Raw genomic sequence first — 21,028 nt, 5'->3', positions numbered from 1 at the left:
GCCATCATGTCCATCATCGACTTGACCAAAGCCTTCATAGGATTTGGTGCAATCCTTGGCGTAGATGGGAAAGGGGATGCTATTGAGGTGCCCAAAGAGACCGGTGAGAAAACTTCTTCTTCATGCTCATCACCTCCATGCAAAGTATCCATTCGGCTTCGGGTGATGACCATACACTGAGATCTTTGGTTCTTAAGTTCAGAAGGAACTTGAGTTCTTGTGGTTCTTGGGTTGTTGAGGGTCTTGAGTTCTGGAGTCTTGAGGTTCTTGATGTCACGTGACACATCCCAACCCTATGTGTCCGTGGACAAGCTACACCACAGCAGGGTTCAGTCAGTTCAGTCAAGTCTAGATTAGCAGTAATCTGGCACTTTTGTGAGTCTATTCGTAGACCGTGCATGCCCAGTCACTTAGTGTAGATGCATATCCTCTGGTTGCACACAGCATGGTCATCAGTATTCCCTTCAGGATCCATCAGATTCAGTCAAGGGAATTTTCCAGTGCATTTAGCCTATTTTTCTATTTTTGGTTATTTTCACTTATTATTTTTAAGTGACTTTCCAACAAAAGTAGGTAGGGCAATTTTGCTAAGTTAATATATAAGCAAACCCAAGTTAGCACTTTCTGGCAGAAGAAGCAGCAGGAGCTCCCCATCCTCGCCGGGAAAGACCCCATCTCTGGAGTTTTCCCTCTTGCAGTCATCACCCACAACCTCCACTTCCCGGCGTTTGTGTCCCTTACAGATCAGCCCCATCCTTGGTATTTTCCCGCGACCCACAGGCATCAGCCCTTAGCGTTTTTGACCTGCAGCAGCAGCCCCAAAGGACCAGCGTTTTTGGGATTGCAGACCAGCAGCATCATCACAGATTTCAACCTCAGCAACACATCAGCCATCAGCGTTTTTACTAGCACTAGACAGCAAGCATAGTTCAGCATTTTGGTAGCGTTTTTCCAGCCTGATACATCAGCCCCTTGCAGCGTTTTCAGCAGGTGCAAATCTGCCCTAAAACGCAGCCTAGCAGGTACAAGACTTCAGCGTTTTTGTCTCTAGGATGAACCCCGACACAACCACCAGATTCAACCATTAAACAGCAAGAAAACAGTCATTTTCAGCCACCAAGACAACCTCGAATTCAGCCAATAGAAGATCACAAATTCACGCTAAGTCGTCGTCATCACCGTCGTCGTCATCGGCATAGTCCCATTGCATCAGTCCATTGCCTACACATTGTACACCTTCGTACAATCAAAGTAGACCGCTCTCGCGGACGAGAGTGGGACCTTGGGAAGAGGGTTTTACAACCTCTCGGGTGTCGTATCTCTTCTCTCTCCTTCTCTCAGTCTCATTCACTTGCACGCACAATATCCACTCACTTTGTTCGTGATCATAGCATTCTCCATAAGACAGAAAGCTCTCTCTTTCCCTAAGAACTAAAAGGAACCTTGAGCAATAAAGATCACTAATCTTGAGAAAATACAACATTCATTCCGCTGCACCTAACATTGGTATCAGAGCTTTGGAAGTGTTCTGCATTACTCAAGGAAAGAACCACAAGAATTTTTTTTTGCTTGTTGAGGTCGCACGAACCCAAGTTTACTTGGGCGTGGAGATTCCTAATCGTGTTTTGTTGAAGAGTGACAGGAATCCCAAGAAAGAAGGGCTTGTCCAGCCTCCCCTTATGTCTCTTTTCACTCATTGAGAGCGGACCGTGCACTTAGCGGCCGGCCAATCGACGTGAGGTGGGAAAAAGCAACCTTGGTGTGAGCGCAAGGCCGCCAAGGGGTGCGCCTGCAGAAAAGGGTAGAACTCGGGTGAAGAGAAGATCCTTCTCCAACGCGATTTGAAACCTCAAGAAACCCAAGAACTCAAGCACCCAAGAACTAAGACCCTCAAGAACCCAAGTTCCTTGCGGACTTAAGAACCCAAGACCCCAAGAACCCACAAGAACCCACGATTGCAGATTGGTCATCACTCAAAGCGGAATGGATACTTCGCTTGGAGGTGATGAGCATGAGAGAGGCGAAGAAGAATTTTCCCCACCAAGAGGTTTTTCTGACCCTTCCCCATCTACGACAAGGATTGCACTAACTCCTATGGAGGCTTTCGACAAGAGGATGATGGACAAGAAGTTAGAAAGCGAAGAAAGAATCGCAACCATCGAGCGTAAGTACCAAGAAAGAATGGCAGCCATAGCACGTGAGCGCGAGCAAGCACGCTTGGAAGCCAAAGCAAGAGAAGCAGAATTTGATCGAGAGAACAAAGCAAGAGAAGCGAAATTGGATCATGAATTCAAAGAAAGAAAAGCAGAAATGGAACGCAGACAAGCAAAGAACCAAGCAAGCCAAGCAGAATTTTATCACGAGAACAAAGCACGACTGCAAGAGATGTTGCGACTCTTTTCTCAAGTTCAGGCACCAATGCAAGAGATTTGGGAAAAGGAGACTCTCTCAGTCTCTTCTTCTCGAAAGCATGAATCACACGATTTTGCATGATTGTGTGAAGCATGATGATGATTTGATTGACAATGACTTGCATGATGTTTTGATTGACAATGATAAGCACAATGATTTGCATGATGACAAAGATAAGCATGATGATTTGAATGATATTGCTAAGCATGATGATTTGAATAACAATGATAAGCATGATGATTTGTGTTGCTAATTGGACTATTTTCTTATTTTTAATGATTAATCTCTTTTTTAGGATATTTTATTATGTGCACTAAGAACTGTTAAAAGATTGTAGCTACAGGAACTGCCATCAAGAACGGACAAACTCTGATGTGTCATTTGATGGGTGACGATAAACATCGCGAAGGAGTTTCCGTAAGTTCAGTGGAAAGGGCCAAGTTACGAGTGCCCCTGATGCGTCACATGATGGGTGACAGGTGCATCAGTAAGGGGGCATCCCATAGGCTAAGGAGGAAATCCGAACTGAGTAAGAAAATACGCATAAGAACGCAAGCACAAGAATAAAGATGGATTCAATGAAGCTTTTTACGAAAAGCAGGAACAGTCGCAGGAGAACATATGTTTTCCCGCGAGGAGTCTGTGTCTGCATTGCATCGGTGTCGTGTTCTGCACCCGAGGACGCCTGGAATGTGTTCGTGTAGCATTGATTTCATTAACTAAGTGAGTTTTTAAAGTTTGAACAGGTTCACACTTTATTTTATGAAGTGACCAGGCCTTTATTAATAAAATAAAGCAAGCAAGGCTCTTATAAAAAAAAGCCAGTGCTAAAACTTACGCAGGGGGCTGAAATTTGCGATTTCTCTCTCCTCTCTCTAGAAAGCGCCAGGCTCTGCTTTTTGGGCCTCTATTCCCGCCGGGTGCCAGGGCTTATAAAAGGACAGCCAACGTTCAGTTTCTCAGCAAGCCGAAAGCAGCAGGAAGCACTAGCGCTGGGATTCTGGAGCAGAGGTTGGCGACGGAATTTGCAAGTGTTCGCGTGACGATTGAGTACGGAGGTCGTTTCTCCGAGCAAGGAGCGACAGGTATAAGGTGTTGATACGCATTGAGAATTGTTGCCTTGTGTGGTTTGCTTTGCAGGAATCTCCCGTCTTACGGGAAGGCCCCACACGGGAAGTACGGCTTCACGCCCAAGTCCCTTACGGGAAAGTACGGCTTCACGCCTAAGTCCCTTACGGGAAAGTACAGCTTCGTGCCTAAGTCCCTTACGGAAAGGAACGGCCGTGTGTCCAAGCCCTTTACGGGAAATCACGACCTACGGGTCTAAGATTACAGAACGGAGGGGTTTCCTCGGGTTCTCGTGCTTGTATAAGAATTCTCCCTGAATAAAAGAATACTCTTAACGGGGGAGGGGACCAGCCCATCTTCTAGTCCCCAATACTGTGTCGGTCTTCTCCCTTTTGCAAAGTATTTTATTTTTCAGATTTCTAAGTGCTCGTGTACGCTCCCGTTTTGTGACAGTGGTATCAGAGCTCGGACTCCTCTCTTTCTCTACAAAGAAGCACGATTCCGGGAAGAACGGGAAGAACCATGTCGGGCCAAGGGAGAAGCATTGAAGAGGAGCTTCAACAAGTGCAAGCTCAGCTTGCGGATTTGCAACAAATCTTACTGTTGCCAGACGTCCAAAAGCTTTTGGGCGGAATGAAGAAAACGAATGGAACTGATGCAACCAAGCATCTAGACAACACTGTTGGCGTGAGACCACAGGAGGCAAGAGAAGAAGAACGTGCCGAGGTCCACAAAGGATCTTCGGATCAGAATGAACGGCCTACTTCAAGGAAAGGCCAGGAAAAAGCGCTCTCTCTGCTAGACGAGAGCAAGAACATCTCTATCTCATCTCCATCTTACTCTCCAGATTATACTTCTACTTCTCGATCATCTCGTTAGAAGAAGGAAGCCGTTACTATTGCTACTACCCTACATCAACCTAAAGATAAGCCTCGATTCAAGAAGCATTGTCGCAAGTCTCAACATCGCATGAGAGTCTTCAAATCGGGCGACAAGGACATCAAGTTCGAAACCTACAACGGACGGAGAGACATCTCCAAAGCATTGTCCTTCATCAGACAGTTTGAAGTTGCCTTTACCAATAGGCACTTTACAGAAAGATCCAAATTACGCCATGTGGGGATGCACCTCAAGGAAACGGCAAGTAATTGGTGGCTAGCCAAGATTCTGGAAGGTTCTCAGGCCAGAACTTGGGAGAGCTTCAAATCTGAATTTTATGAACAATTTCTTCCACCTGACTTCAAGCAGGACATACTGAAGGAATGGGACTGGCTTGCCCAGAAGGAACATGAAAGAGTAACGACTTATGTGGACAAGTATTGGTCGGTTCTTCTGAAGGTCACTCCCTTCATGAAGATTGCCGACGAGGAAAAGAAAAGAAAGTTCGAAGCGGGTCTCCAACCGCAGCTTCGAAAGAGTATGAAGGTGTATCCGCATGATACTCTTCAAAGGATGATGGAGTCAGCAATCATTGCAGAGGATTTGCACTCAACTGGGAAGCCCAGAAAAATGGAGCATAGCACTTACCATGCAAGACAAAGAGGGGTCTACGATGACCAAGGGAGCCAAGGAAGAAAACGTCCTCCATCTAGGGACTATGATCATTCTAAGAAGCCAGAGGGCAATGGCAAGCGAACTAAGTATCTTTCTCCTACTCAACTTCAAACCTTCATAGAGGAAGGAAGATGCTTCAACTGTGGCGAGAAAGGACATATGACACCGGATTGCCCGCTAAATCAGCAACGGCAATAACAAGCCTCTACGAGGTATTGTGCCTCACACCGGCTCAATTTGGCACACCGGTTACATCCGGATCGGCATTCGAGGGGTTGACAACCAATGCAACTCCCGTGCAAGGACAGCTTAGTCTTCGGATTGGCGAGTACAAGGACCGCGAATCATTTTTGATGGCACCCATCGAGGGATGTGATATCATCTTGGGTATGCCATGGCACTTCCACATGACACCTATTCCCGATTATGTGGAAAAGACCCTCACTTTTGATCATGGGGGTAAGAAAATAAAGATTCATGCTGATGCAGAAGATTGGCAGTTCCCAATTGTAAGCCATATCTCCATTAAGAAAGAAATGAAGACGTGTGTTTCTGCTTACTTGATTTTTGCACGTGAGAAGGATAAAACTAGTAGGGACTCTCTCTCTAGTCTGGAAATTAATCGTCTTCAATTTATTGAAAAGTACAAAGATTTTTTCACGGAAACACTTCCTGATGAACTCCCTCCGATACGCCAAGAAGATCACCGCATAGATCTCATACCGTGTAGCTCGCCTCCCAATCAACCCCCTTATCGGGTAAGTCTTGCTCAGCAAGAGGAAATTTTGAAGCAAGTCAACGAGCTTCTAGAGAAAGGGTTAGTACGGCCAAGTGCTTCACCCTACTGCTCTCCAGTTCTACTGGTGCAGAAGAAAGATGGCACGTTTCGAATGTGCATAGACTATAGGTCTTTAAACAAGATCACAGTCAAGAATCGCTTTCCGATCCCTCGGATTGATGATATACTTGATAAGTTGCACGGTGCAAGTGTCTTCAGTCACATAGACTTAAAGAGTCGGTACCATCAGATACGGATCGCCCCTAAGGATGTCCATAAGACTGCTTTCCGCACAACCTTTGGACTATATGAATTTTTGGTAATGCCTTTCGGCTTGACCAATGCTCTTGCGACGTTCAATCGCATGATGGACCGCATTTTCAGCCCGTATCGAGCTTTTACGGAAGTATTCTTTGACGACATACTCATCTTCTCTAAGTCAGAAGAGGAACATCGGAAGCACTTAGACTTGGTGTTTCAAGAATTGCGAAAGCATGAGTTGCATGCGAATGCAAAGAAGAGCGAGTTCTTTCTCTCAGAGATGCACTATCTCGGCCATATAGTCTCTCACAATCAAGTGAGTATGGATCCTGCCAAGATCCGAGTGGTAGAAGATTGGCCTATTCCCACTACGGTACATGATGTACGTAGCTTCCTAGGATTATGTTCGTATTATCGAAGGTTTGTCCGAGGATTTGCTCATGTAGCAAGACCACTTCATGATTTGACAAAGAAGAAGATTCCTTTCAGATGGGGATCGAGAACACAAGGAGCTTTTGATCGGCTCAAGTACTTGCTAAGCCATGGACCTATTCTGATAGTGGCTGACTTAAGGAAACCATTTGAGGTTCACTGCGATGCTTCAGGCGATTGCATCGGAGCAGTGCTAAACCAAGAAGGCCATGCAGTGGCCTACGAAAGCAGACGGCTTAAGGATGCAGAGTTGCATGCATCAATCTACGAAAAGGAACTCACGATTGTGATTCACGCCTTATCCAACTGGAAGCACTATCTTCTAGGAGCGGATTTTGTGATCAAGACTGATCACCAGAGTTTGCGCTATTTTCTTACGCAAAGGAAACTATCTGAGAAGCAGATGAGATGGGCAAACTTTTTGTCTATGTTTCACTTCCAAATCCTTCACACGGCTGGGAGTAAGAATGTGGTCGCGGACGAATTGTCTAGGCGGCCAAGGGTGAACGCTATCACTTCGGTGTATCATCAAGATAGAAGCACTACCGGATTTGTATCCGAATGATCCAGACTTCTCCACCGTTTGGGGAAAGCTACATCGTGGAGAGAATGAGTTTCCCTATTCCATCCGGGACGGTTATCTCTACCACCATCAAGCCATATGTGTGGCGGAACCGTTAAGAAAGAAGATCATGGATGAAGCACACGCTTCGCCTTATGCGGGTCATCGGGGTATTCTCCCTACGACCTTAGCAATGGAAAGATATTTCTTTTGGTCTAGCCTTAAAGCAGACATTGATAAGTATGTCAGGGAATGCTTGGTTTGCCAAAAAGTGAAGTATGATCGGCATAAGACGCCTGGGTTGCTACAACCTTTGACTGTGCCTAATGAACCTTGGGAAAGTATTGCCATGGACTTTATCATGGACCTCCCTAGAACTCAGACTGGAAATGACGCGATCTGGACCATTGTGGACAGGTTTAGCAAGCAAGCACACTTCATACCAGTCAAGAAAACGATCAAAGCAGATCATATGGCTAGGGTCTTTCTAGCAAAGATCTTTAAGCATCATGGAATGCCTAAGTCTATTGTGAGTGATCGAGATCCTCGCATGACAGGAAATTTTTGGCGTGCCTTGATGGATAATCTTGGTACGAAGTTGAATTTTTCATCTGCCTACCATCCTCAAACGGACGGGCAAAGTGAGAGCCAATTCGACAGTATTGGATATGTTAAAAGCTTATGTGTCAGACCGGCAATCTAACTGGGAGAAATATTTGCCTCTTGTCGAGTATGCGTATAACAATACCATACACTCATCGACGGGGAAAGCACCTTTTGAGATTCTCTATGGTAAGCCTTTGCTTCCACCGATCCTTTTAACTAAGGATAAGATCTTTGCAGCAGATGAATTTGTCCGGGACTTGGACACAGCCTACGGGCAAGTTAGGAGAGCTATTCTACGCTCTTAGGAAAAGCATAAGAAAGCTGCAGACAAGCACAGGAGGAATCTAGACTTAACAGTCGGACAGTTAGTCTTACTCAAGTTTGAGAAGGCAAGACTTAAGAAACAAGCGTCTCATAAGGGGAAGGTGGTAAAACTTTCTACCCGTTATTATGGGCCGTTCAAGATCACTGAGCAAGTGAATGATGTCACCTTCCGATTAGCGCTACCGCCTAATTGGAGGATCCATAATGCCTTCCATGTCAGTTTACTCCGGCCATATGTGGGACCGCCTCCGAGTCAGCCAAGTGTTGAGGAACCTCCTGAGGTTGAGGAAACAGAAGAAATACTCCAACCGGAGCAGATAGTAAATCATCAGGAGCGGCCCCTCAAGTCTGGAAAGATAACACGGAAGTATTTGGTTAAGTTTAAGAACTATTCGAATTTAGATGCTCAGTGGATGACGCAGGAGGAATTAGCAGCTTATCCCGAGATACTGGAGGTATATGTCCAAGCACTGCAGTTGAGGTCAACTGTTTAGAAGCCAGAGGGATATTGCTAATTGGACTATTTTCTTATTTTTAATAATTAATCTCTTTTTTAGGATATTTTATTATGTGCACTAAGAACTGTTAAAAGATTGTAGCTACAGGAACTGCCATCAAGAACGGACAAACTCTGATGTGTCATTTGATGGGTGACGATAAACATCGCGAAGGAGTTTCCGTAAGTTCGGTGGAAAGGGCCGGGTTGCGAGTGCCCCTGATGCGTCACATGATGGGTGACGGGTGCATCAGTAAGGGGGCATCCCGTAGGCTAAGGAGGAAATCCGAACTGAGTAAGAAAATACGCGTAAGAACGCAAGCACAAGAATAAAGATGGGTTCAATGAAGCTTTTTACGAAAAGCAGGAACAATCGCGGGAGGACAGATGTTTTCCCGCGAGGAGTCTGTGTCTGCATTGCATCTGTGTCGTGTTTTGCACCCGAGGACGCCTGGAATGTGTTCGTGTAGCATTGATTTCATTAACTAAGTGAGTTTTTAAAGTTTGAACACGTTCACAATTTATTTTATTAAGTGGCAGGTCACTTTTTAAGTGATCAGGGCTTTATTAATAAAATAAAGCAAGCAAGGCTCTTATAAAAAAAAGCCAATGCTAAAACGTACGCAATGGGCTGAAAGCTGCGATTTCTCTCTCCTCTCTCTAGAAAGCACCAGGCTCTGCTTTTTGGGCCTCTATTCCTGCCGAGTGCCAGGGCTTATAAAAAGACAGCCAGTGTTCAGTTTCTCAGCAAGCCGGAAGCAGCAAGAAGCACTAGCGCTGGGATTCTGGAGCGGCTGGCGACGGAATTTGCAAGTGTTACGACTGAGTACAGAGGTCGATTCTCCGAGCAAGGAGCGACAGGTATAAGGTGTTGATACGCATTGAGAATTGTTGCCTTGTGTGGTTTGCTTTGCAGGAATCTCCCGTCTTACGGGAAGGCCCTACACGGGAAGTACGGCTTCACGCCCAAGTCCCTTACGGGAAAGTACGGCTTCACGCTTATGTCCCTTACGGGAAAGTACGCCTTCGCGCCTAAGTCCCTTACGGGAAGGAACGGCCGTGTGCCCAAGCCCTTTACGGGAAATCACGACCTACGGGTCTAAGATTACAGAACGGAGGGGTTTCCTCGGGTTCTCGTGCTTGTATAAGAATTCTCCTTGAATAAAAGAATACTCTTAACAAGGGGGGACCAACCCATCTTCTGGTCCCCAATACTATGTCGGTCTTCTCCCTTCTCTCCCTTTTGCAAAGTATTTTATTTTTCAGATTTCTAAGTGCTCGTGTACGCTCCCGTTTTGTGACAATTTGGATGCCAATGACAAGCATGATGATTTGCATGATCAAGATGTGATTTCTCACAAGCATGATGAGTTGCATGAAGATGATGTGATTGTTCACAAGGATGATGTGTTAGTGGATGCTTTTCCTAGCGAAGCTAACCTCGTTGTAGATTCGATCAATCATGAAGAACCAGTCTTGGCTTTCGAGTCGAGGTCCACAGATCCCCCACAAGAAGATTCGATAGATCCCGAAGAAGCGATCTTGGCTCTCGAGCCTTGGTCCAAAGAACCTTCACAGGAAGTATTATGTGTTCGCATGATTGATACGCACGCATTGTTCGAGTGTTTCATTCGTAAGGTTTCCTGTATTTTAGTCAACATCGTTATGTGATCCCTTTTTCTAGGCATGACATATTGTATGTTGAGCACGTTTCTCTCATGGATGAGCACGAATGTATGCGGATTGTTCATGAAAAGCTGAAAAATTTGTATGTAAGGAAGTCACATTCCATGTCTCTTCCTTGGCATGACACGGTTTCCGAAAGAGCACATGATTGTATGAGCACCAAGCATGGGCATTTCCATTGTGATTTGCCACAGTTGATTGATTTCAATCAAACAGAAAAGATTCGAGTGCATTGTTTGCATGTGTTTGATGAACGGGTTGTCACTCCGTCTCTATGTTCATCTACATTGCATACACAGTCTTTAGAGAAGACAAGAGTTTTTTCCTTCACTTTACATGAAATGGGTATGTTCATGGTTTTGTGTTGGACATGGTTTCAGGAATTTTCAGCTATGGAGATTCTTGAAGACAAAAAAAGCACGACTCTAGACAAAGTTGAAGCATCAAAGGAGCCACAGAAGACTTTGAGTCACTTTCGGCACGGCCCACAGAAGCAAGCGTTGCAGACCTTTATGAAGTTCAAGTACCGCACAACCCACACATCAGAGTGGGCAGGCGAAGAGTCCCTTCCAGGATTCCGGATGCTGTTGGCGATCTCCCTCGACGCCATACAATTCGGTACCAGTACCTCACTTTGAAAAGGAGGGGATGTCACGTGACACATCCCAACCCTATGTGTCCGTGGACAAGCTACACCACAGCAGGGTTCAGTCAGCTCAGTCAAGTCTAGATTAGCAGTGATCTGGCACTTTTGTGAGTCTATTCGTAGACCGTGCATGCCCAGTCACTTAGTGTAGATGCATATCCTCCGGTTGCACACAGCATGGTCATTAGTATTCACTTTAAGATCCATCAGATTCAGTCAGGGGAATTTTCCAGTGCATTTAGCCTATTTTCCTATTTTTGGTTATTTCACTTATTATTTTTAAGTGACTTTCCAACAAAAGTAGGTAGGGCAATTTTGCTAAGTTAATATATAAGCAAACCCAAGTTAGCACTTTCTGGCAGAAGAGGCAGTAGGAGCTTCCCGCTCAACAGGCAACTTCTCAGCAGTACCCCCCAGCACCCCCAGCGTTTAAATCCCCATCCTCGCCGGGCAAGCCCCCATCTCTGGAGTTTTCCCTCTTGCAGTCATCGCCCACAACCTCCACTTCCCAACGTTTGTGTCCCTTACAAATCAGCCCCATCCTTGGTATTTTCCCGCGACCCACAGGCATCAGCCCTTAGCGTTTTTGACCTGCAGCAGCAGCCCCAAAGGACCAGCGTTTTTGGGATTGCAGACCAGCAGCATCATCACAGATTTCAACCTCAGCAACACATCAGCCATCAGCGTTTTTACTAACACTAGACAGCCAGCATAGTTCAGCATTTTGGTAGCGTTTTTCCAGCCTGATACATCAGCCCCTTGCAGCGTTTTCAGCAGGTGCAAATCTGCCCTAAAACGCAGCCTAGCAGGTACAAGACTTCAGCGTTTTTGTCTCTAGGATGAACCCCGACACAACCACCAGATTCAACCATTAAACAGCAAGAAAACAGTCATTTTCAGCCACCAAGACAACCTCGAATTCAGCCAATAGAAGATCACAAATTCACGCTAAGTCGTCGTCATCACCGTCGTCGTCATCGGCATAGTCCCATTGCATCAGTCCATTGCCTACACATTGTACACCTTCGTACAATCAAAGTAGACCGCTCTCGCGGACGAGAGTGGGACCTTGGGAAGAGGGTTTTACAACCTCTCGGGTGTCGTATCTCTTCTCTCTCCTTCTCTCACTCTCATTCACTTGCACGCACAATATCCACTCACTTTGTTCGTGATCATAGCATTCTCCATAAGACGGAAAGCTCTCTCTTTCCCTAAGAACTAAAAGGAACCTTGAGCAATAAAGATCACTAATCTTGAGAAAATACAACATTCATTCCGCTGCACCTTACACTTGAGGTTCTCCTTTAGCTTGCAATCTGTGTTAGAGAAGGATCTTCTCTTAGCCAAGCTCCTCTTTCTCGCGGGCGCACCCCTTTGCGGCCTTGCGCTCACACCAAGGTTGCTTTTTCCCACCTCACGTCAATTGGCCGGCTGCTAAGTGCACGGTCCGCTCTCAATGAGTGAAAAGAGAAACAAGGGGATGTTGGACAAGCCCTTCTTTCTTGGGGTTTTTTGTCACTCTTCAAAAACACGATTAGGAATCGACACGCCCAAGTGGACTTGGGTTACGTGCGATCGCACCAAGCAAAAAAAAATTATGTGGTTCTTTCCTTAAGTGATACAGACACTGCCAAAGCTCTGATACCAATGTAAGGTGCTGCAGAAGTAAATGTTAAACTTTGCTCAAGCTGAGTGCTCCAAACTGTGCTCAAGGGTTCCTTTTACTTACACAAGGGAGAGCCTTACGTTCCTTTAGTGAGAGAGTGCAAGTGATCACAAACAAAGTGGGATAACACTGTGAGTGAAGGTGCTGAGACCGAGAGATATAGAGAGAAGAATACGACACCAGAATGTTGTTAAACCCTCCTCCAAAGGCCCCACTCTCTATGGCGAGAGTGGTCTACTATTGATTGCACAAATATGTTTTGGACTTGCCGACAATGTCAACGACGATGAGGACGACGACGCGCTGAAAACGCAGATGCTGAAATCTGCGTTTTCCGGGCTGAATCTGCAAACTTAGATGGATTTGACCGTGCGGTGAGAATCTGCTGCGGAGAGGTGAGATCTGCGAGGTTTGGGACTTCTACTGCGGGGTCTATGTGCTGAAAACTATGGCTGAATCTATCGCCGCAAATCTGCAAAATACTAGAATGTTCTACAAATGCAAAAACGCTAGGACTAATTCCTGACCTGCTGCAAAAACGCTAGTGATCTGTTGTATCCTGTTGTCGCCAGGCTGCTGCAAATGCAAAACACTCGGCTGATCTGCAAAGCTGAAAACGCTGGCTTTTTCTTTGGTTGAAAACGCTACGTGATCATGCCAGGGGGTCTTGTTGAGAAAGTGCATTGCCGGATGTCTGGTCCCTGCTGCCTCCTCTACCAGAAAGTGCTAGCGCTAGGGTTTCTTATATACTGGCTTGCTAAATTGCCCTACCCAGTTTCCCAACAAAAGTCACTTAAAAATAATAAGTGAAAATTGGCTAAAATAGGGAAAATAGGTCTATGCACTGTAAAAATGCTCTTGATGGATTCTGATGGAAATCTGATGATCATGTTGTGTGCAACTAGAGGATATGTATATACTCTAAGTGTCTGGACATGCACGGTCTGCGAACAGACTCACAAAAGTGCCATAACACTTCCTAAGCTAATTGAACTGCCATGAAGTAGCTTGTCCACGTACACATAGGGTTAGATGTGCACCTGACAGATGAAGGGCGGATATGACGCGTCCTAAGAAAAGTACCCACCGGAGCACACCAAGCAAACAACGCCAAAGAAACAATCGCTCCTTCAAAGGCAAATGGATTTTCCATAGGGAGGATAGAAGCTTCCTCCACTAGATATCAGATTTATGCATGTGTCAAAGAGCGTTACAATGATCAACAAGCCAAGGTTGAGGCAGAAGAAGAGTATAAATTCGACCAGCAATGTTATCCTGAAAGGGCATTCCCGAAGATTCCAGTCAGACATGCGATCACCATCGGGCAAAGGAGAAATGGATAAAAAGAAAACCAACATTTATTGCAATTCTCTCCAGAATTGGCAATAATGCATGCCCAATCCAAATCGATGAGCGGCAAAGGGAAACTCCAAAGTGAAACCAGCTGCATCCACCACATCCTCAACCCAAATGCCACAACAAGAGAGGAAGTACGCCTGGCGAGGCGAGCGATCAACCAAAGAGAGAAAGCCCGGCTCCAATGAAGACTCTCTAGACAAAGCGAATTTCCTTCCCTCCGAGCATTTCACGATAGATGAATCGTAACCTCTTTTCAAGCACAGAGCAAGGTGGAAGAAAGCGGACATCCGGAAAAATGCCCGTCCATCTTACCTAATACAACCTCCCAAATAGATGATTACCAGTGACCAAATGAAAGCGTAACAACATGCTGAGTCCAGTGTACAAACGTAAGAGTCCAAAACTGAGATTGTTACGCAGGTATAGGCAATAGCATAGCCTTCCTAGCAAGAACATGCCTACGCAAGTCCAAGATATTTAAACCACCCAAACGTTTGGGTGTACAAAGCTTTGCCATCAACATCAAACGCAAGCCTTTTTTGTGTGCCTGAGTTCGCCACAAATGAGACAAAATGGCTGGCAAAAAGAATTGAACATATGCTATTGAGATACTCTGAATGATTCGTAGACGAACATGCAGTGGCCAAGCAGGTAGCTTCCAGTAATGTGATTTGACATTCAAGCGTTGCATAACCCAAGCCAGTTTTTGCGTGGGAGTGACACTCCATTCAATTGGATATCCCAAATGCCTGGTGATCACATGGAGGAACACTCTCACCTGGCCACAATAGAGTATGCAATCACACGAATGAAGTGGCAAAAGCTTCGATTTATGAAAGTTGACTTTAAGACCAACCACAATTTCAAAGCTTCCATAATCACTCGAACATCACTCTGTTGCATAGTAACAGGGGACGCAGGGGACAACCCCTAGAGACGAGGGACGCACGTATCTGGGACGGGGACGGGTGGGGACGTGCTGGAACGGACGACAATCAAAATATCAGTTGGGATCGCAACGTGAACGTCTCGGGGACAATAGAGGACGATCGGTCAAGGGTCAACATTTTTCAAATTTTAAAAACTGACCGTTTCTATTTATCAGTTTCTCTCCAACAGCCATATTTTTAAACTTTGAAGCTTTCAAGCCTCAAGGGCTGCACCTCCATGGCTATAAAAGCCACCCTTATGGCATGCACTTTTCATTTTGTATCCATCTCGATTCTCGTGCCATCGATGTTTGCGGAGCGTCTTCATGGTTTACAGTTACCCTCGGGTCATACCTTCATTGGACAGGCTTATGCGGATCACTCGTTGTTTATGCCTCACAATGAGTAGAGGTCAAATGATCAAGATACATCAACAAGGAGTGAGTGACAACAGCGAAGCGCTAAGGAGAACAACATTGCCTAACCAAACATCCAAGTGGCCACGATTCTGTTAATTTACCTTTCAAGATCCTCAAAGACATACTACAAGCATACAAGAAATAAACCATTGGCCAATCTAAGACCAAACACGACACCTCATCGTGGCAACTATGAAGTCCCATTGCACAATGTCAAAGGCTTTTATAATATCAACTTGCCTGACCAGCACATCCTGCTTTCGTGTACTTAGCATACTCCATGCCGATCATAACATTAGCCAAATTGTCCATGACTTGACAACGAGGAATGAAACCATATTGAGCCTAATGAAGTCCTGTAAATAGATGGTTCTTAATGCAATGCACCAACATTTCAGCCAATATCTCGTAAACCACCAGCATCAAAGTTATGGGCCGCCAATGAAAGAATTGCTCGCAAACCGCTTGCTTGGACAACAACTTAAGTAAACACTCTTTCCATGATCATGGCAGATCCTGTTTCTCCAATGCCGCATTTAACATGAAAAGCAGGGGTTGTTTAAGGGCATCCTGAAAGGAGAGGAAGAATTCCACAATAAGTCTGTCCCAACGGGGAGATCGCCGACAACCCAATGCAAGCAATGCACCATGCAATTCAGAATCAGTAAAAAGGATCCTCAAGGCATTGTGCATCCTCCGAAGACAGGATCAGATGAACATAAGAAAGCAACAATTGACACACTTCGCAAGCAGCCAAAGATGGCTGAGATGAACAGCAAACACCTGTCGATAATGTGAAACCACAACATAAGCAAGTTCCTGCTTTGAAGAAGCCAAAGCACCCAAGGGAAGCATAACCCACTTAATTAATTGTGAGACCCTTGTATGATGCAGATACTTAAAAAATTGCTTCAAAGCGCAGCCTTTATCCATAAAAGCCTATTGACATGCGAGTGTTTGTCATTTAGCAATTTTTCACTTATCATTTTGTTGAATACGCACATAAACTACACATAACTCCGCCATTTCAGAGTCAAACAGGGGCCGCAAATCAACAAATTCTTGCATTCATTGACAAACCTGTTTCGCATCAACACCATCCCCCTAAGTACGCTGCATATAATGCGTGTCATAGTCACAAATAACACTTTGTACCCTCATGATAAAGCGATACCAGGCAGCATCCAGATCAATATGCATGTGTCCCAAAGGGAATAATGTCGGCAACCATGTGTCGAAAAACCTCATGAGTAAGATGGGCATTGTTAACATGCAACAAATGTTTCCTAGGAAGAGGCCAATCACAAAGAGACTGCCCAAAAAGTACAAAGACGACAAAAGAGGATAATGGTCGAATAACTGCAGGGCGTAATCTATCCTCATATCGCACACACACGAGGGAGTCACTGGAGCTTCATGACAATGAGGCGAGGCTATAAGCCCTACTTGATTACGATATTGTGCCTAGTGCTATTGACATTGAGGGGAAACGTGCGCGCTCACACACACACATACACATAGAGACGCACAAGACGTCAGATGGTGCCGCTAAGACAATGTGTCCACGTTTCTATACACAAAGCCACAGAATATATGTACCCCATGAGTGGTTACATCTGCAACACACACACACCAAAAAGCCTTTGAAGAGATGCAAATAAAGACACAACTGCACATACAAACCCACAACTCTAGTGTGTCGCTATATTACTCTGGTGTGTAGCAACACATGCAAAATCTCCATCAACATACCCCATTCACACATATATATGCACAGCATTTCAAGATCATATACTCTTCTATGCTTGTGAGAGCATTTACATGCTCATCACAATCAGACAACATTGTATCTAAAAAGATCTACTACCTGGAACTCATCTTGTGTATCTGCTTCAACCATTACGACTCTGTTGTCCTTCACAGCTAGATTGAAGCCTCTATCATGTTTGCAGAAAACCCTCACAAGCTGACCGTTTGGAAGCTCGACATTGGCAGGCGGTGAAATCTCATCTGCCAGCACAGCCTCCCGCTGTAGAATCAAGGGCTTGTCCACCTCAATGGCTCTGGCGTGGTGTGGAAAGGAAACATTGTTACGGGAAACATGGTTGAGTGCATCTACTGAACGGCTCCCATCTTGCTCTCCAAAAGAGGAGACCTGCCTGAATTCTGAGGAACGATGGTGCTGCGATACGGAGGAGTAGAAGTGCGGTTGTGTATGCCCTTGTTGGTGCTGCATATGCTCTCCAAAAGAAGATGAATGGGGGACATAATGAGGAGGATAGGGAGAGGAGTGGGCAGGAGGGGGAGCGGGTGAGTAGCTGCCAGAGGATTCATGTTGAGGGGGGTAAAAAGATGGGAATGGAGGTGCAAACCCAGGAGGACGTCCATCAGGGGGCGGCGGAGGGGTATCGTGAGGCCAAAAGGGGGGTCCTTGTGCAGGAGGATAATGACTGAATGCAGAGGGGTCGTACTGAGGAGGGAAATGGTGGAGATGAGGTGGAGGATCTTGATACCTGCCTTGCATCGTGGTGCTTTGCTCTTGCCGATGATGATAGGGAAACCCCTCTGGAGGATGACGATCGCCAGGGCCATGGCCAAACATAGCTGATATCAGATGAGGCAACTTGGTTGCTCGAAACGGCAGAAGTCTGGCCTATGGAACTGGGGGCAGAATCGCAGAATAGTCGAAGCTGACACGTGAAAACCGGGAGTTTGAGCTTTGAAGCTCACGCCGCACGAAATCATTGAGGACACATTGAGAACGATGCGTAGGATTATTCTCCAAATCAAGATACTTGTTCGCAACTATGACTTAAATCACATTGAAGGGTCCTATGGATGGTTCATACGGGACAGCGGCAGAAATTTAGGAACGGGGGTTCTTGCGATGTGGCCATCACAAATAGGACCAAAAAGAGAAGCCGACTTTCGAGCCTACCAAAACCTTGGCCGACTGGAAGTCCAAGCTTTCCACCTACTTTTCAGCGTGAATTGCAGTCGTGCGAGTTGAACCATGACCACACCCTTGGAGCCAAGAGCTTTTCCACTACACCATTGTTGATTGGCTGTCAAAATTCTGAAAATTTTAATTTTTTGTTTTGTTGTCGTATCATGTGAACCAAGCGAGTGGAGGCACAAAAGTGCAGGGAGGGCCTTCACCCTCATCTGAACCCAGCCTTAGAGAAAGGTAAGTGAGCAGATAGTTGGAATGCTCGCTCTCTCTCTCTCTCTCTCTCTCTCTCTCTCATCCTATGAGGTTTGGGCATTGTTGCGTGAGGTTTAATTGTTTCATCTTGTATTATAGGACAATCAATTGGGTGCTCAAACGCAAAGAAAGGAGGGCAAGAAATGTTTCCATCCACTTCATCATTAGCAAACCAACTCCATAGCAATTGATTCTGCACAGACACTAGTTTCAACAGCACATTTATTTCAAGATAAAGATTGAGAGGGCTAGCACCTTGCCCAACCCTCTCTAACATTTTTTTGAATAAAGTCCATCAAATCACATTGAAGGGCCCGATGGATGGTCATAACCTTAGAGAAAGGTAAGCACATACTTGGAATGTAGGCAGACATGATGCACGTCTCTCTCTCTCTCTCTCTCTCTCCTTATGATTGGAGTACTAATTGGGTCAAGCCTTTGCATAAACGAGGGGATGTAAAGAATGTAAACAACTACCGGACTATAATGATTGGGTCTCTTATTGCAAAGTTGTTTGGGTGTATAATGGAGATGAAATTGAGTGATTGGGTTGAAGCGAATGAAAAGTGTGCAAAAGGACAAGCGGGTTTTTGTCAATGCCATAGCACCATTGATCATCTTGTCACTCTTCGTGTTCTCATGGAGGAAAGTCGTTTGAAAGGCAAGCGATTGTATTGTTGTTTTGTGGACTTTAAGAAAGCCTTTGATATGATTCCATGAAACAATTTGTGGAGAAGGATGGAAGAACTCCAAGTTCCAAGTGAGTTTATGCTTGCGGTTTTTCGAATCTATGAGAAGGTGGTATGTCAATTGCGCATGGGAAGAGGGATTTCAGAAATAAGCACTATTGGGGTTAAACAAGGATGTTCGTTGTCACCAACTCTCTTTGTTCTATGCATCGATCAATAGGAACAAATGGTACTTGACTTTATGCAAGAAGAAGGCATCAGAGAGGTCACTATTTGCAATGGGGTAATCATGCTTTTGTTGTATGCGGATGATGTAGTGCTTCTAGCACACACTTTAGAAGATGCACAAAAGCTTATGGTTGTCCTTGAGAACTTTTGCTTGCATAGTGGGTTGATTGTTAATGAATTCAAAACAAAGGTTATGCTTGTGAAAACCAACCATAAGGAGAAGCCATGCATTGTGTACAACCATGAGACACTTGAAGTTGTTGAGAGCTTTAAGTACCTTGGTCTTGAGGTTCCGTCCAATCACAAGTGGCATGAATGTGCTATGCGTCGTTTAGAAGCGGGAAAGAGAACATATTATGCATTTGAGAACATGTGTAATGCGGGAAACATCAAGTGTTGGATTCTTCCGAAGTACCTTTTTGATGCATTGGTGACACCGGTTCTTCTTTATGGAGTTGAAGTGTGGGGCAGGATCATCTCAAAGTCTACTTGGAAAGAGTTTGAGAATGTCCAAAAGTGTTTTCTTACAAACTTTCAAAGTTAAGACACAAACACCATATATGCTCCTACTTCTTGAGTCTAGATCTCTTCCAGTTGAGGTTATGGGCATTCTCTCTCTCTCTCTCTCTCTCTCTCTCTCTCTCTCTCTCTCTCTCTCTCTCTCTCTCTCACACACACACACACACACACACACACACACACACACACACACCATGGCTCTGCCTCTCTATATGTCATGTCATAAAATCTAATATCTAACCCAAATGCTTTTCTCATATTAAATTGATCAATCAATGTGGGAGAATAAACGGAAACAAGGGTTAGAATATAGACATGTGCTTTTTAATCTATCTCAACACGAGGCCAATGGTAAAGGGGTCCAAATGAGAGATGCTTTGTCAAAGAGCAAGGCTAGCTAATGGAGCTTAAAGACCTTAGGGTTAGCTTCATTAAAGACCTCCAAAGGTTAGTGTTAAAAGGTCCTTTGACCTTAGGTAAGTTAGGGCTGAGCTCGAGGTGGGAACCCGGCCTAAGCTTAGGGTGCTTGAGGTGCTTGTGGAAACACCACACAAGCTTGAGGTGCTTTGTTATGCTTGTTGACTAAGGTGCTTGAGGGTAAGGTGTGCAAAAGTCAACATCTATCCCTACAATGAGGGAGTGACCCCTACAAGAGGGTGGATGAGAGAGAACACACACATACACACTCACACAAGGCAAGCTTGGTACAGAGAAAACAAAAGGGACACTTGTTAAATTCCTCCTCATGATGTGCCTAAAGCCTAGTGCTTGGCCACCCAAGGGGTCCAATGATAAATTAGTAGATTTAATTGTTAACCCTCACGGCTCACGGACACACTATCACCTACGACGGACGTTGTAACCTACGACGGACGTTGTATTATTTACTTGGTAGAGTCAAGTCACGGGCTTGTCGGTCCAATAGGAAAAGGGTAAGAGTGATCGTCGATGAGAGACGCACTCTAATTGGAACATTCAAGGGATTAGTTGGCTAAGCATGGGCGCCCAAGTGTGAATGGGGCAAGCTCATATAAAAGTCAACTAAACCTAAAATTCACTCATTCTCTCATTTGTGCAATTGAAGAGTGCTCTTGCTCCATCTCCATCTTCTTCTTCTTCATCTCCTTGTGTGTGTGTGTGTGTATGTGTGTGTGTGTGAGAGAGAGAGAGAGAGAGTGTGTGCGATCAA

The 21,028-nt window shown here is 45.2% G+C and overlaps 1 protein-coding gene across 3 annotated transcripts in view; it reads right to left on the bottom strand.

The window, feature by feature from the left end:
• Positions 1-17,948, bottom strand: part of LOC147447944 (ricin B-like lectin EULS3) — a 43,862-nt gene extending 25,914 nt beyond the window's left edge. The window contains exon 1 of one of the 3 annotated variants that reach the window (XM_086523842.1): positions 17,066-17,948. In XM_086523842.1, coding sequence (XP_086379968.1) covers positions 17,066-17,800 — 735 coding nt within the window. In that variant the 5' untranslated portion in view covers positions 17,801-17,948. The remainder of the gene's footprint in view (positions 1-17,065) is intronic. The other 2 variants (XM_086523843.1, XM_086523841.1) reach the window with 2 other exon arrangements.
• Positions 17,949-21,028: the final 3,080 nt, after the last annotated feature.

The sequence above is a fragment of the Adiantum capillus-veneris genome, chromosome 11 (genome assembly GCF_014529385.1).
Source record: "Adiantum capillus-veneris isolate H3 chromosome 11, ASM1452938v2, whole genome shotgun sequence".
Lineage (NCBI taxonomy): Eukaryota > Viridiplantae > Streptophyta > Polypodiopsida > Polypodiales > Pteridaceae > Adiantum > Adiantum capillus-veneris.
Note: the sequence above shows the minus strand (reverse complement) of the source record. Positions and strands in the feature narration are given on the sequence as shown.